General features: G+C 42.6%; 1 protein-coding gene across 3 annotated transcripts in view; it reads left to right on the forward strand.

Moving 5' to 3' along the window:
- The window catches only part of ITGA9 (integrin subunit alpha 9), a 298,314-nt gene that overhangs the window by 54,774 nt on the left and 225,618 nt on the right, over nucleotides 1–17,922 (forward strand). For all 3 annotated transcript variants that reach the window (XM_039526656.1, XM_039526655.1, XM_039526654.1), the window contains exons 9-14: nucleotides 1,957–2,094; nucleotides 5,042–5,147; nucleotides 6,371–6,465; nucleotides 9,814–9,904; nucleotides 10,473–10,518; nucleotides 14,660–14,814. In XM_039526656.1, the coding sequence (XP_039382590.1) occupies nucleotides 1,957–2,094; nucleotides 5,042–5,147; nucleotides 6,371–6,465; nucleotides 9,814–9,904; nucleotides 10,473–10,518; nucleotides 14,660–14,814 (631 nt within the window). The remainder of the gene's footprint in view (nucleotides 1–1,956; nucleotides 2,095–5,041; nucleotides 5,148–6,370; nucleotides 6,466–9,813; nucleotides 9,905–10,472; nucleotides 10,519–14,659; nucleotides 14,815–17,922) is intronic.

Here is a 17,922-nt window from a genome sequence, read left to right on the forward strand (position 1 = left end):
CACAGCAGCTGGGAGCATGCTTCCCAGTGCAGGTAGACAAGCACGTGCTAGGTCTGCTCAAACTAATGTGCTAAACAGAGCAGTGTGGCTGCTGCAGTTTGGGTGGGTTTTGTAATTAGGCAACTAGTCTGAGTCTCCGCCCTTGCCACCATGACCATGCTGCTGTTTTTAGCGTGCTAGCTTGAGCAGTGCTAGCACAAGACTGGGTATCTGTGCTGGGAAGCAAGCTCCCAACAGCAGTATGGATATACCCTAATAGGTTGGCCAGAGCTCTGTTTCATACACCTTAATCTGTCAAGGCCCAAATGTGGGACTCCATGTGTGATTAAAAACTCAAAATGAGACCCTAAAATCATGATGTATGTAGCAAATGTAATATGCTGTGAGAGTCGTAATTAAAAAAAAGCTTAAGTAACTTTGTAATCTCAGTTTCATGTTTCTCCATTTATGATGTAAACAACTGTCAACAATAAAAGCGAGGGGTGACCAGATTAATGTGGAAAGCAGATGGCTTTTGGGCTAAAATGTGTGATGTCCGTCGAAGTGAGACATTTGAGAGCTATGCACTAGTGTGTGTGTAGTCCATCGGTTTGCCGATGATGTTTTCATGCTCTGTCTTTTTATGGATTCTGGAATGACTCTGAAGTCCAAAGTGTTGCACTTTGCTCATGAGCAGATTGGGCAGACAAAGTCATTGGTGAGCATCTTGGCCAGTTGGGTGAATTAAAGACCGTGTCCAGTTTTGCCTTCAGTTTTCTTACTTGTATTTTAAATCAAACCTCAAGTCTGGTTTAAGGGTATATTTGGGTGGGTGGTTAGTATTTAATGTTCTACAATAATAGTTATTTGAAATAGATCTGATAATACACCTAAGTCTTTCATTCTCTTTCCTAAATATCTCAGCCTGATATCTTTCATTGAAGATAGAAATTGACTACACATTTAGGGCTTGATTCTGCAAGTTCTGGGCATGAAACTCCCACTGAAACCAATGGGAGTTCTGTGTAGTAGGGATTGCAGACTTAGGGCCTTAGGCTGATTAGCTTGCAGTCGGAAGCCCATATGGGTATGTCAACACAGCACACCAAGCTCAGGCTCAGACTCAGGTTCAAACCCAAGCCCATCTTCCTTCCACACAGAAATAAGTCTGACTTAAGCTAGCAACCCCTCTTGACTTAGGTCAGTGGCTGGAGGGGTGAGTCAGAGAGTCTGAGTCCCTCTGTAATGTGGGACAGAGCAGTGTGGATGCAGCTCAAATCTGGGGTGCCAGACTCTGGTCTGGGGAGTGGGCTGTGCTTCCCAGCCCGCCAGTTCCAAAACTTGCCCCTCACGTCTCATAAACTGGAAGTAACCTCCTGATGCAAATATAGCTGCTTAGCATGGAAAAAATCCTGCAGTCAGACTACTACTTTTCTTTCTGGTTGATTACGAGAAATTTAAAAAGACTAGGAAAAAGATTTTCAAGAATAACTAGTGATTTTGGGTGCCACTGTTTTTGGGGACTCCAGCTTGAGACAGCTTGAAAAGTGGCATGATTTTAGCAAGTGATGAGCTAAAAATGAGCAAAAAACCCTCTGAAAATCAGGCGCCATTCAGTTGTGTGACATTGGGCCTCAAAAATCACTAGCCACCTCTGAAAATCTTGGCTCAGGCTGCTAATTCTCCTCTTCCTCATTTTAGATATTTGCCAAGCAAAAGCTGTTCTAAAGTAAGGCCGTTTAGTTCCTCTTTTAAGTATGTCTTGGAGTGTGAGTTTTATTCCTTCTACAAACTGAGCTGATGCACAGTTATAATAAAGTGCCTAATTCTTGCCAAAAAAATCCCTAAGGTTTCTCCTTAGGGCTGCTAGTGTGAGATAAAGCAGCAAGTCATCAGTTGATGTTAAAAAACATAAATGATTTCCTCCTGTGTGTGGGCAGATACTGAATGCTTTGTTGTGACTCGGCTTGGTTACAGATGGGCTCTTACTTTGGCTCCTCCTTATGTGCAGTTGATCTGAACTCAGATGGACTTTCAGACCTGCTGGTTGGAGCACCCATGTTTTCTGAGATCAGGGATGAAGGTCAAGTCACAGTCTATATCAACAGAGGAAATGTGAGTATGCAAAGTGGATGAGCATGTGGCGGGAGGGTCAGTCCAGCTGCGGTTTACCATGTAATTTGGTGTCTTACATACATGGGATGTGTATGTGCGTGTTTCCAACAAAACATGAAGCCAGGCAAAAAACATCTGATATCATGGTTTTTTTTACAAACTTAGGAGTCAGCTCCTGGTCATGAAAATGTGAATCTTTTGAGGAAGCTTGGGAAAATTTCTGGTTTTATGTTGAAATTTGGTGGTATTGGTGGATTTCCATGCTTTTGATTTCAAAATCAGCTGCTTTGACCAGAGTTATTCTTTGTGTTTTGGATGGTTGTTCAAACCCACAACTCAAAACAAAACACCAGGGATTTGAAGAGAAACTAATGAATAGATTTGTATTATTACTTGATGCTATTTATCGAAAGCCTACAGTGGAAAGCCCCTTCGATTGAAACCACTGAATTTCACATTGCACAACTGTAGTCTTGGGATATTCTGAACTTTGACTTCCTGGAGTAGCAAAGAAGATGATTAGTACACAGTGTTTAAAGAAAAATAAGACGTATATTTTTTCAGGGAAATGTGTTGTGAAAGTGCCTTTTTAAACTGACTCTAAGAATTGAGCCGTATTTTTTTTACATATAGGTCCCAATTCTCCTCCTTTTAAGTCAATGGGAGATTTTTTCATTGGATTAAACAGTAGCACTATTGGGTTCACATTAACTTTCTTTTTATAACTTTAATAATATATTCTTACTGGAAATAAAATTTACCTACAAGTCCTACAGACTGTGTGTGAAAGAAACCAGACTTGCATTTGGGTTAATTCAGTTGTCAATTAACAATCCTTGAAATGAGCCCTGATTCCTCCCCTCCCCCCGCTTTGATCTGCTGCTTATTCAATGTTTGATTGCAGTAGTGCCTAGAGGTCAACCGCATTGGGATCCCATTGTGCTAGGTGATGTCAAACCTAGAGCAAATGACAGTCCCTGCCCCAAATTGTTCATGGTGAAAAGGTGAACTATTTGTGTCTATAAATGATGTATTAAGTAAAACAACTTGAGGTTCTAGTAGCAGCTTCTCCTTCCTTCAACCTTGACTTCATTGGGACTTCCCGTGTGAAGTAAAGTAACATGACTAATTATTTGTAGGATTGGGATTTTTGTTGTATGGATGCCAGATCAACTCCACTTCATTTCAGTTATCTACCCACACCACTCACATGACACTTACACCGTAAGAGATAAGCCTGATGGCATGTAGAGTATTACTTTATAGCATGCACATGTGGCATTATGATAGATTTGATACACTTATATCTAATCACTGGAGGTGTGTGCTCTAAAGAAACAAGTAACACATACAGGACTGTATGCTTTCCCCTCCCCTGCCCGTACTCTGTGTCCCAACTTCATCATGTAGGATTATTTTAATGTCGGAAGCTCCCTGCAGCCAAGAAAAAGACTGTATTACATGTGCTTCCCTGATTCACAAAGTGGGGAATAAAAAAATCTGAACACTTGAGGTGGGCTCTTGATGTTGGCTTGAGTAATTAAGTTTTTTTTTCTTGTGGAAATGTTCCTTTCCTCTTGAAGGTGCATTGCAAGAAGTTAAAGCTCACTCAAATGAGGTTGGCTAGAAAGTGGGTGGGCATGAGTTGCCATCTGTTGGCATATGAATGCAAAAGTCAGTTCTGGGCTGTCTCTCTCTCTCTCTCTCTCTCTCTAGCCATCCTTTATTCTTCATTTTACATTCGTCCATTCTTTGCCTTGCTCTCTAACATGCAAAGTCTAGGGCTGGCTACACACTACCACTTTGGTATAACTTATGTCGCTCAGGGGTGTGAATGAACCACCCCCCTGAGCGACATAAGTTACACTTACCTAAATGCTGGAGTGAACATCGCTGTGTCAGCGGGAGAGCATCTCCCGCTGGCACAGCTGCTGCCACTCGTGGGGGATGGAGTAATTCAGTTGACGGGAGAGCTCTCTCCTTTCAGCTTAGAGTGTCTGCACTAGCAGCGCTATAGCGATGTGCACCGTTGCAAGCATGGTAGTGTAGGCATAGCTTAGGAGTTTTCAAACCTTGTGACACAAATCCTGCAGTCTCTGCCCAGGGAAACCTCTGCTAAATTCAATGGGAGCTTTGGCTGAGTAAATCCTGACTAGAGACTGCATTCTTTGGATACAGCATGCCAACAGGACAAGGACTGAATAGTGGTGTTTAATGTATAGATAAACTTAGTGAGCCAAACAAGTCCTCTAGCTTTGGCATATTGATAACATCATTCATATTAGTTCTTTCTCCTGGGTATAAAGAGACAAAAATTGGGATTCTTAAAAAGTCAGTATAGTCCTAACCCTGCTTCCATTGAGTTCCAAGGGAGCAGATTTACACCAAGACTGAGCGCTTTTGAAAATACCATGCAGAATTTCTAACCTTGTTCTTGAAAGAGATGAGGTAAGGTCATCACTGGGGGATTTTTGGAGCATAGAGAATTAATTAATATGTGGTGTTTCTGTGTTCTTAAAAGCATTCTCTTCTTTCTGACTTCAGTTCTAAATTCAGAGGAGTAGTTATCAGCTGGCATAGTCACTTAATTGGTGCCGGTTCTACCATAGCCATGAAAAATCCAGGGCTCTTCACGTGAACTCACATATGTGGATGTTCCTGTAGAACATAGCTTCTTGAATTATGATAGGTGGCTAAGGAGTTTGGCCTGTGGTGTGTCCTGTCTAGTTCAAATCACTTTTGGGGTCAATTAGATTGATTGTGTTTAACCCTTTTGTTTTATATATCCAGGCAAGCTGCATTCACTGGGGCTTCGATAGCAGTGCAGAAGTCACACTGCAGCTCTGCCCCAGGTGTTTCCTGAGTGTCATGTGTTCCGGCAGGGAGGCCCTGTAGCTTTCAGCACTCACTTTGTTTTTCTTAGCCTGTCCTTTTTCCTGTTTGCTAGGGAGTCCTGGAAGAGCAGCTTGTTCTGAACGGCGACAATGCCTACAATGCACACTTTGGGGAAAGCATGGCCTCCCTAGGAGATATTGATGATGATGGCTACTCAGGTTGGTGCATTTCCATTCTGCCATGTTCTGTTTCTAGCCTTGTCTGGCTTTTTAAAATTTTATTACAGGGACGTTTATACCATCAAATCCTATTTCAAAGTAGAGGTGGAAACATCATTCTAGTCCATATCAGAAAACCTTTCAAATAGATGGCCTGATTTGCCACAGCATTACTCCTTTGGAAATTCTCTCTTCTTAAGAATGGCATAATGCTGTGGTGAATCAAGCTCTAGATGACACTTCCTGGTAAAGATGTTTTTACTAATTACACCAAACATGGGTGTAAATCTCATTGATTTCAACATGAGTTATACCTGGGTAACTCAGGGCAAAGTTGGGCATTTGGTCTATTTCCTTTCTGCTTTTTTTTTTTTAACCCTATTGTATATTTCTTACTAATGACTCTTAGGTTGTCCCTAAACAAAAAGAAACCACATCTTTTGTGTAACATTTGGCATCTTCTGTCTCAGGGCTAGTCCCATATCCCATTTATTGTCGTAACTGGGGCTTCTTATCAGAAAGTACATTTAACATGTAGCTCTTACTGCCTCCTATTGTATATTCTATTTATTGTCACTTGCCCCTGTAACCTACAGTCCAGTTTCTTTCATGGGCTGTCTTGTACAAGGACATACACTGTGATAACAACAGGTGAAAATGGAGTGTTGACACCAGCCATTTTGCTGCTGTGATTTCTGGCAGACTAAGGACTTCAAACGGACTGGTTGGCTTAGCATGTGTGTCTGAATATACATCCTCAAAGATACTCAGCAGCCCTTTCATTCCCCTATATGTTTGAAAAACAACCCACTTGACCTAACTTGACTTTGGAAACTTGGCATTTCAAACACAGTTGTCACAGTGCAGAGTGGGTGGTTTGTACTCCGAGCCAGTGGTGTCTTGATGTGCAAGGCTGATCCACTCCGGGTTGGTCAGATGAAAGGACCGTTGAATGGCTTTTTGAGCAGGCTGGTGGGAATAAACACATTTTTATAACTAAGAGACATGCTTCTTATTAGTTGCCAAAATAGGTATAAATTAAAAAGGAATTTAATGAGATAACTATTTGTAGCTAAGTGGGCACCAGTAATAGCGTGATCCTTTTTCTCATGATGAATTGTTTCAGCCTGGGGCAGTGGGCTTCTGTAAAAGGATGACATGGGAGGTGTGGAAAGGGAAAGGACTGTGACATGTTTTCAATTCACATTCTTTTACATATGCAGATGTCGCCATTGGGTCCCCAAAGGAGGATGACTACGTAGGAGCGGTGTATATCTACCATGGAGACGCAGGTGGCATTGTTCCACAGTATTCTATGGTAACTTGTTGTTTGAGTCACTCTGTCAGGTCTCGCAGAAATGCGCCAAACATATGGATAAAGCATTGTGACAGGAAGCAGTAATCTCTCTCCTCACCACACCATTTGATTCCCTCTTCTTCTGTAGCTGGTGTGTCTATGTATGTGTAGTCTGCATCAATTCAGACTCTGTACCTGAGCCTAGTTAGGCGCTGAGACTTCAGTGTTCTATTTTGCACAGTTTCTAATGATGTTTGGCCCCATCCTCTCTGGCCAGGAAAACAATTCCAGAATGGATCAGCGTGAGCCATTTTTTAAAAACATGTTTTAATACAGTTCTCAGATGTAGCTTCCTTTCCCATGTAGATGAAGTCTTGGGTAGGGGGTATTTCAGTGACAGCAGACCTTGAAAAGGACAAGCACAGGCACTGGAATGGCAAAGCAGACTTCTTCAGGGGATGGGGTGTGTGTGTGTGTGGGGGGGTGAGGGGTGGGGGGGAGTCTGGCACTGCTCTCTTCGTAGCAGGACCAGAATTAGTGAGAAGGAACAGAGTCTAGGGACTCCTTCTGCAGAAGCACACTTGACTACTTGAGGTGCTCTTCCTCCCAGTAGGAGAAGGTGTCAGGAGAACAGTCTTGAGATTCCACTTTACCAAACCACCATGAAGTAAAAACTGCCTACGTATGCCATACAGGCACTGAAGCATTGAATATAATTCTAGGATAATTTAGTCTTTGCATCTTGGGAATTAAGAAGATAAAATCCCATACATCCTATTAAAACATGCCCCATAGTCTCTAATATTTGTCTAGCAAGCTTTTGCAAAGGCAGATTCCACCCCCCCCCGGCTGTTTGAAGGTCTGATCTAAATATTTTTTGTTGCTGGGAGAGATCCTACATAGTAAATCAATTTAAGCAGAATAAAGGCTTTAGTGGTTATAGTGGAGACTCTTTAATAGACTGTAAGGGATTCGTCCTTCTGCCTTTTACTGTATGTACAGTATGCATCGTTTTTTGCAAAGAAAGTTAAAACTGTTTTATGATACTTCTAAAATGTGATAATTTGTGGCATATGTATGGCTCAGCTCTGCATTCTCTTCTCAGCAATAGTTGCTGGAAGTGGGGATCTTCTCATTTGGTAGGAGACTCTGGACTTCTAAACTCCTGCATGTCCAGATTGGAGTTTTGTTTTTCGTTTTCGAGGAAGTTTAGTGTGTTAAAAAGACGCATTGACAGTGCTTCAGATTGAAGTTCTTGTTCCTCCCCTCCCACAGCAAAGTGGGCAAATGCAATACACCCGCCCCTCATTCCTGGCAGAGACCACTTCTAGAGGATTAAAGGACACCCATTGCTCTGTCTTGGTGCCCTTTTCCATCCAGGATACCAATTGTGGCACTATTTTTACAATGTATCCTAGTACCTATTCCAAAGGGACTAGACCAGGGGTAGCAACCTATGGCACGAGTGCCGAAGGCAGCACACGGGCTGATTTTCAGCGGCACACACTGCCTGGGTTCTGGCCACCGGTCTGGGGAGCTCTTCATTTTAATTTAATTTAAAATGTTTAAGAAGCTTCATTTAAAAAACCTTATTTACTTTACATATAACAATAGTTTAGTTATATAATATAGAATTATAGCGAGAGACCTTCTAAAAACATTAAAATGAATTGCTGGCATGCGAAACCTTAAATTAGAGTGAATAAATGAAGACTCAGCACACCACTTCTGAAAGGTTGCCGACCCCTGGACTAGACTGAAGCCACCAATTCACTTTTCATATGCCACCAAACAGCCATTAAATGCTTACAACTTTTGTTCCTTACCTACCTGGACTGGATTTGAACCCACCCACCTTGAGGCAAAAGGCTTTGTGTATCCTATTACCATGCCCCTGAGCCATCCAGATGCCCTGGATTTCCTCTTTTAAACAAGCTCTGAGAGGAAGTGACCCCATATCATATAAATGTTCACCCTTTTCATCCCTTTTCTACTTTAAATCATTATCTATATCTGTGCCTCACTCCCCTACAGCAACTTTAGTGATGGCTCTGAGCTAAAGCAGCTTAATTGGCTTGCAACATAATGCATGTGCTAAATAAATAGTCTGTCTAAGCTTCATGGCTTGCTGTTTTCATTCATGGCACTTAAAGGAGAACAGCATTATACCTCAGCATTTAAACCATAATAGCCTGCAGATGTCTGCGGGATATCTGTAGGCAGAACTTACCACCCTATTAGGGACCCCCCAAAAACTTAATCATGTTCTATGATGTAAATGTAATGTGAGGAGAAAGTTTCTTCCAATTGCCTAATGTTAACTGCCCTTGATTGGGAAAGTTTAGCTCTGTTTGTTTTAAAGCATAGTTTCCCTTTTAGAACTGATCGTCAGGATCACATGTTAGTTTTAAAGGATCTCTTTTTTCCACTACTGTACTGGTTTTCAATTTTCTCTTTCAATGAATTTTCTGTGTGATGTTTTGGCTACTATTAACGTTCTTGTATGGGCTGGACAAGGAAGTATTGTAGCCTGTAAAATGCTTTGAAGCAATGCTAGCAGCTCTGTAATAGGTCTTTTCCATTTAACTTCTGTCAACCCCTTTTTGAACTCAGATCTCCTTTCTTTTGCCACACAGGAGCCTGTGGGCCATGTGGCTGGCTTGGAAGATGAGGTTTTAATATCTTGATTTGTTCCAGATAAAACATTTGCCTTTTTAACTATTTAAGGAAAGTTCCTGTGTGTTAGTGATTTTTAAGAAGCCCTCTGGGTTTGGGAGACAGAAATGAGATATGGCATCAGCACTGGTACAAAATACTGTATGATAGCTGGAAAAACAGAATTTCCAACTGGCTATGGCAATGAATCTTCCTCGTTTTGACCTTGAACATATTGACAAACTTTTTTTAGAGTAAGTGCTCATGTTGGATTTGATTTTTCAATTAAATTAACTGTTTTTATTTTTTTAGTGATGCTCCATAAAACTCTTAATCGTATGAGTGCAGGTGATGGAAAAGGTTATGTGGAATACAAAATTAGACCCTGTCTTCTATAAAGAATATATTTGATATGCTGTTCATTTTGTGCGTGTGTGTGTGTTTATTTGTAATTTATGTATTATTTTAGTCAACACTGACTTTTAACTCAAGTCAAGACCAGAAAACACTTTCTCACATAAGAGATCATGGGACTTACACACATGAATAGGGTTTGCAGTATTATGGTTTGCAAGGTCAGGTTCCAATAGTGCTCTGGTAGTAGAAAGGGGCCTCAGTGTACATGAGAATCTGTCCTTGAGAGAAGAACCATGTGGTGCTTTATATTGATTTTGATTCCTTTTGGTGATTCCATTTCTATACTATCTGTTGCAGAAACTGTCTGGGCGAACTATAAACCCAACGCTGCGGATGTTTGGCCAGTCCATATCGGGAGGAGTTGATATGGATGGAAATGGTTATCCGGGTATGTTTACTACAATTATAACAATAAAAAAAGCAGCAGATAAATATAGCATATCAAGTAGTTTCCATATTGCTTACTAAAAAGCCTTCAGATCAGTAACAGGAAAGCTTACAGTGTGAAGTGTAGGTGTCTGCCTTTTTCCTCGCTCAGTGAAAGCTGCTGACATGATTAGTTTATCTCAGAGACACCCCAGGTTCAGTTGTCTGGGTTTAGAACCTATGGTACAGGACTGAGAAACAACGTTGAGAATTTTTGCTTCCTAGGAAGGTAGTTACTTTCTAGAGAGTAGTTTCTATTTAATGGAAAAAAATTGAACTGAGATAATGATGATACAAAAAGAGAGAACTGGAGTGACCTGAAGAACCCAATTTTGCAGTTCCAGTGCAGGCAAAACAAACATTGTGATGTATTGATAGGCAGAACTAAGTTGGGAATGGGGAAATATTTTATTTATTAGTACATATTTTACAACTGAAAAATTGTTCTGAATAAACAGACTACAAGGGTTTGGTTTCTGTGTCCTTCAAATGCCATCGTAAAAGTAAAAGTTATGAAACTTTGTTTTCAGATGTGACCATTGGGGCCTTCATGTCAGACAATGTGGTGCTTCTAAGGTGAGATCAATTTCTTCCTTTTTTATGATGATTTTCTGGCTCCTGTTTATTGGTTATGTGGTTTCTCAGTCTTCCTCCAGTAGATTTTATTTTCTCTTCATTATGGTCAGAAGAAACAAGTTAGATTATTTTGTACACTGTACCCAATAGGGGTGCATGGTACCTTACAGAATAAATAAAAGGGACCCAACCCTGAAGAACTTATCATCTAATTTAGACACACACCATGGGATGCCAAATAAAAAGATGGGTGTTGGGAGTATGGGGAGAGTAAGGGTTATAGAAGTAACAGATTGAGAGATGCTTTTGTTATCACTGATATACACATCACTGATTCCTTTTTGGAAAGATATTTGAGTTGTTTATATAGTCACTTGAATTTTTTTGTTTTTATCTTTATAAAATATTGTTTGATTTAAGGAAACAAAATTGGTCAAGAGGTCAGCAGTGGATGGTGTAGGACTGTAGCTCAGTGTTGGAAAGTTAGAGTGAAAGAAGTGAGCCTGGAAGGATTTGAAGGAGAGTGAGGTTGCAATGCATGCAGGAACAGCTATTTTGAGCTGTGGAGGGTGCCATGGAGTTCCTTGTTGGAGGTGGAGGCCAGAGAAGCTACAAGGTGTGACAAATTGGAAGAGTGAAGGGGATGTAGTGGGGCTAGAATTGAGGCATAAACAGGGCAGAGCTTTGAAGGTAAGGATGAGGAATTTGAACTTTATGTGGCAGGAGACTGGAAGTCATTGCAAGGACTCAAGGAGGGTGTTGACGTGGTCAGAGAGAGAGGTGAGGAAGTTGGGGTTTTTTTCTGCATTTTGTTGGGTAGACTTTGAGGGGCACCATGTAAATATCAGGCAGCCACAGAGGAGGAGGAGGTGGTGGGGTTGTAGTTAATATGATAGATGACTTGTGCAATGGTTAAAGCTCATGTGGTACAATGTTGAGTATCAGATCTCCAAAATCATGTTACTAAATATGGAATATGATACCTGTAACACGGCAATAGAAAAGAAATCAAGAGGCTACATCAAGAGGTTAGATTGCTACAATTTACTCTTCTTGGGGCTGCCCTGGAGAGCTCTGGGTTCTGTTACTACTTCTGATACTGACTTGCTGTGTGACCTTGGGCCGCTCATCTGAACTTTCATGTCTGTTTTCCGATCTACAAATGAGGTTCATGATACTTGCATACAGTACCTCACAGGGATGTAGTGCTGCTTAATTAAGTTTTTGCAAAGTACTTTGACTTTCTCAGATGAAAGGCGCCCTTGGAAGAGGAAAGTGTTGTTTTTATTTTTATGCTGATGTATATTTTGGGCTATTTTTGCCAATAACTACATTCTGAATAAACACTCTAATGTTTAATAAAACAACAGTGTCAAGAACTAGATGGAACAGTCATTTGAAGCTTTTGTGCAATGGTCATTTTAACAGGAGAAATATGGGGCTGGAGAAATAATTAAGAGTTGTAGAATGAGTATCCCCCTATGTGTCTTGTTAGATACAGGAAAGACCTGTTTCTGTTCCCAACAAAGTCACTAGAAAAACTCCTGTTGACTTCATGGTGCAGGTGCTGTGTTCTTTGAGACACATTAATATTCTGTTACTACTCAGACAAACAGTGGAAGCCAGTAGCTTTTCCATCAAATGTTGTGAAACATCAACAGGTGGAATCTCTGAGCTCTGTTCCTCAGAAATAGCTTGAAAAGGAAATAAAGGCGCAAACACGTATGTTGTGTTAGTGTTGCTGTGAAGAGATAAACTGGATGTAAGAACACAGGGGCCTAGAACCAGGGACTGCAGGTTTTAAAGCAGGTGCTGCTTCCTTGTCACCACCACAGGCCTGAGCATGGTTGCTATCAAGAGGAACTGAGAGACTAAGCCCTGCAGGAAATTCTACTTGAAGGGGCATGTGCAATAGCCCTCTGTGATTCTCTTGATTGGCTGGCACTCCACACACAAACCATTTCAGGGAGTTAACTGAACAGTGCAGACCTCCAGTGTGCCTCTGCCTGAGATGTCACTTTCTGCGTCTTGGCTTGATTCCAGACTCCTGGCTCTTGGCCTAGGCTGGGCTCCCAACCCTGATCTTGGTTTACAGTCTCTGGCGTAAGACTGTTGCTGACTCTGGTGAAAGGCGCTGGCCTGGCCCATCCCCAATTCCTGCCTCATGTTCTCAATTTGGTAACAGACCCTGAGTTTGTAGTTTTGACCTGGCCTGGCCCCAGATTGATCTCTGACCTTCAGACCCAATACTGAGCAGCTCACTCCATGCCCACAGGCCACACATGAGCCGGTCCTGATGGTGGAAGGTTTCTTGTGACATCACCAAGAAAATACACACAGTGTAGCAACCTGAATCCAATCACTAAATCAATGCCTGTTTATTTCTTTAGAGATTAGTGCATTATGGACTAATCATGTGTCTAGGCTAATTAATTGCAGCTACTGCCGGTCAGGGAGTGTGCCGTGCTTGCTGTTTGGATTCAGATTAGGGTAAAGGAAAATACTCTTTTTTCCCAAAAGTTCTTGTAAAATCTTTTGGCCAAAAACAATATATGTCTTGCCAAATGATATTAAAAAGCTTTTGTGGAAGCCACTTTGATTTGGGGCTGATGATGGTGCCTCTATGTGTGCATTGCAACTTGATATATACCCATTAAATAGGCTAATTTTAAAGATATCATGCAGCGCATAGCTTGTGAAATAGTATGTTTAGGTAAATATACAAGTTAATCTATTTTACCCCTTCCCCAAGCATCTGAGTGCAGGCACTTCCATGATGTGAGATGATCCTGGGAAGTTTGCTCTTTCCTCCTCTTTTCTATGAATACCAAACTCCCACTGTTAGTTTTAGATACTGGTAAGAGAGACTGAGTTGCCATCAGAGACTGAAGTTGATCTTGCTCCAGTTGATAAGTGCCTATAACCACTGCCACAAGCCACAGCCCCCAGATGTAAATGGCTTGTGGAGGGACTCCTAATGTGGTCTGCTCTATGCACTGCATGGCTCCTTAGCCCACCTTAGAACCGAATCTGCTGTTCGCTGCACATTTTTGGAGTGTGTGGGAGGTTTATTACTTGAGCTACCTTTGGAATATTCATACTTAAGATCTGCAGAACTGAAAGCACTAAGAATAACAGTTCATGCATTCTTGGGCTCTGATCCTGCATTGAGACTGGTTCTCATTGCAGGACTGGGGCCTTGATTTCTTAACCACTTGCTCCAAGCCTTCTGCACTTAATGTGTCATGTGGCACAGAAAACCAATACCTTGCCCTCATGGCCCTGTGATTGTGACGTGACTCTGGCTGAACTCTTCTTCAACCTGAAATAACCATAGCAACAGGCCAGGCCATAGGCTGCAAAAATGGAAAGCTGTCATTCGTAACACACAGGGGGAACTGTCAGAACTTAATTCGGTGAAGTCAAAGGAGCACTGTAAATTGTCAGTGCATGGCATGGGGGAATTAGCTGAACCTTTCCCCATTCTAAATGATAGAAGTGTAATGCATCTAATGCATCTGGCACTACTATGAAAAATTACCCCAGCTTTGTTTTTCCTAAACTTTAGCTTAATGAATGCTGCTGCTAGAGCATTATATGGAACATTACTGTTCACTTACCCTTTCCTCATGGCCCCAGGCCTTTTTCTCTTTTGAGCTCCCTAGCCAGTGAACATGCATAAGTGAGGTTATTGTCTTCGGTCTCTAATGCGCTAATCTCATTACCCTCCCCTCTCATCATGAAGTCTCTATACACCTTTGACTAGAGATTATTTATTATTGGTCACATCTGGTCATGCATGATGTGCTCAGATATTGAGAGTACAGTTTATTAACATGAATCTGATATTATCTCACTTCAGCCACTGATGTAGTAGGATATGGGCAGGGCCGCCTCCAGGCACCAGCTGAGCAAGCTCGTGCTTGGGGTGGCAAAAAAGCCAGAGCCGGCCCTGGATATGGGTCTCCCTTACTGGCTGAGGGAAGGGCTAGAAGAATGCCAGATCTGGTCTAACATTAACAATGTTGTTTTTTAATGTCTGCTTGATACCAAGTATTTCCAATTTTGCTTTATTTTCAAATCTGGTTGAGAAACATCCCTTTAAAGCCAAACTAAATTATACTTCTTTATTGGTCTCCAGATCTAGACCTGTCATTACAATGGACATCTCCATTTTCCTGCCAGCTTCCATCAATATCACAGCTCCCCAGTGCCACGATGGCTTGCAGCAGGTGAACTGCCTCAATGTCACAGTCTGCTTTCTTTTTAACGGCAAACGTGTTCCAGGAGAAATAGGTAATGTGCATCCATTAAATGGTTCTCATACCATAGGTAACTCTAGAGGGGGCTGGGTTTTAGTGATATATGAGGCATGCTTAAAGGATTCTTCAGTTTAATTGCTGACACCAATTGCTGCTTTGGGCAAATAATTTACAGTGCCTCAGTTTATTCATCTATGCAATGGGTATAAAATAAAAATTCTTACTCTACTAACAAGATATTTTCAAGCTTCTTTAATATTTATAAAAAGCTTTGAAAATCTTGAATGAAGGGAACTGTGTAAGTACAAAGCAGTATTATGATCATGTTGAAATATTACATATATCTATTAAGTTACAGGTACATATAATGCTTAATGTGCATGTGAGTATATTTATGCGTGTGTGCATGTATATATGCATAAATAATATAATGGTATGGTGTAAAGTTTGGATTTGATCATGCCATTTTGGCACAGTCCAGCACTGGAAGTGGTGTGGAGCTGCACTGCTTCAGAGGGAGCAACTTTTATAGGGCATAGTCATATTTGTAGCATATTCTCCTACGTGCCTGGCCAGCAGGAAGAGGGGGCAAGCAATGGCTAGGCACCTTTGGGGTGCCATGGATATAATTAGAGGTAGTGCCCGTGCTCCCCTGACTGTACAGAATGAAATTCTTCTTGGACTTTATGTGGGCCACGCAAGGGGCAGACAGACTCTTTATTCCCTCCCCTGTACTGTGCACAAGTAAGAAGCAGCTGCTAGCCACTAGGACTAGCTAGGATCTACATCATTATCACCTGAGTCTGGGATAGTTAAATTTCTCAAAGAGAACAAAATTGTTTAAAGCTTAATCTCTTTTGGGGTTCTAAGACATATACACATTCTAGGCCAGGATTTGTATGGCTGCACCTTTTCCTTTCTTAGGAGTTCTTGCAAAATCCCGCGGATGAATGTATAGTTCAGCAAAGCACTTTTATCCGGATAAGATAACTCTGGTTCATCCAAAAATGTTAATTCCCATCACTGTTTTAGGATAAATTTTTTTAAAGGGCCTAAGTCCCATTTTCAAAAGCCGGGCCGACTCTAGGCACCAGCAAACCAAGCACCTGCTTGGGGCGGCACATTTTCAGAGGCAGCATTCCGGCCGACTTTTTTTTCTTCGGGCGGCAAAAGCCTAGAGCCGGCCCTGGCAGCAGCAGGGGGGCGCCCTGGGGCCGCTGCGGTTCACGCCGCGGGGGAGCAGCGTCTGCACCTTGTAGCTGGGCTGGGCAGGCTCCGAGCGGGGGACACTCGGGCTGGGGGCCGCCCTGCAGGGTGTACGGAGCCATGGGCACATGCTGCATGGCGGCCACCCCTAGCGCCGCAGCCAGGGCTGGGTGAAGCGGCCTCAGCTGCCCAGGGACTGCGGCATGGCAGCCAGACGCAGCAGCTGGGCCATAGAGGGCGGGGCACTGCCATGAGGGGCCCGCGTCCCGCTCCCTCTGGGGCTACCATGTCCCGGCTCCTCAGCCCCCTGCCGGGCGGTCCCCCAGCTCTGCCCTCCCAGGTCCCAGCCGGTCCTGGAGGCCGGAGCCGTGGCTGGAGGGACCCTGGGCTGAGGTGCGGCCTGGGAGCCCTGCTGCTTACCCTGACCCTGCTAGCATAGGACCAGCTGGAGACGAGGGGGGAGTGGGTGGAGTCAGCACTGGTGGGGGGGAGCCCAGTGCTGGGGAGGCAGGCGGTGCGGGGAGGGAGTCCAGGGCTGGGGCAGCAGGGGGTGCGGGTGGGGGAGGACACTGGTGTGTGGGGGGGTGAGAGACCAAGGTTGGGGTTGGGGGCAGCCAAACATTTTTTTGCTTGGGGCGGCAAAAGACCTAGAGCCGGCTCTGTTCAAAAGTGACTGTAAGCACTTTGTGGCCTAAATCTCATTGGCTTTCTTAGCCTCCTAAGTGCCAAAGATCGCTTTTAAAAATAGGACTTTGGCCCTTTTGAATATTTGACCCTCACTCTCATTTTGTATAGCTCTACTGGGTGCATTCTCATATTTCTGGAGGGAACTAATCTTCTTGCAGCATACCACAGATGAGAGCCAGTTTAATTTCACTGAATTATGATACAAACCATACCCTTTTGTAACTTACTGCAGTTAAAAGAACATTTGAATACTTTTGGCAAATGTTACCCATCCCCTAGTAAAGAGTTCTTTGTTAAGTAGATAATGATATAACTCTCAGACATTGTCTTTTTATACAATGCATCTAATCAAAGCAGTTTGTTAGAAAAACAGCCAGTGTTATGTAACTGTGTAAAAACTTCTTAGGATACAATTTGGACACAGTGCCTCAAATAAGCATTTAATTTGGATTATACAAAACAATGCATTTTAATTTCTTTCAGGTTTCATAGTAACAGTATTTTTTTGGGGGGGCGGGGAGGGTTAGTGGTAATGTGACACCTCTCACATAATTGGTTAAATCTTAGGGAATGGGTTAATTAATACCAAAACCTGCTTCATACTGCTAAAAACATATTTAGGGAGATGAGTTAATGTGTACAGCACCTAACACAATGGGGTTCTCGTCTATGACTAGCGTTCCTAAGTGCTGTGGTTATACAGATAGGAAATAATTATATTATGTATCGGCGCCTCATGGCCAAGGTTTTCAAAAGGGGCTAATGATCTTGGGGTGTCTCAGTTTTAGATGCCTTGAAGGTGCCCGATATGCAGGAAGTTGGTGCTCAGCACTTTTTGAAAGTCAGGCCCCTGTAGGACATCTGAAGTTGGGCACTCAGAATCACTAGTCTGTCTTGAAAATTGTGTCCGTTGTACTTCTCTCATGCTGCCTAGAGTGGTTCACAGCCGCGAGTGCCTACTTCAGGGCACACAGTCAAAAACAAGGCAGACACCGCAAACTGGTGGTTTGTTCTGTCATTAGATTTCACCAAGCCAGTATCAAATGTGAACTTCTGGACCACTATAACAGCCTGGAGAGTGTAAGGGAACTGTCTAAGACTATCTCAGGCAAGCTGGACTTAGTGATAAATGGTCATTTACATCAAAAATCACAAAATATTTAGGTTGCTTCCAGTCCCAAGAGGTCAGTCGCTTACCCCAGGTCAATCGGTACCCTAGACCTTACACCAAAGACAATGCCGTGAGAAA

This window comes from Mauremys reevesii, linkage group 2 (genome assembly GCF_016161935.1).
Source record: "Mauremys reevesii isolate NIE-2019 linkage group 2, ASM1616193v1, whole genome shotgun sequence".
In the NCBI taxonomy this organism is placed as follows: Eukaryota; Metazoa; Chordata; order Testudines; family Geoemydidae; genus Mauremys; species Mauremys reevesii.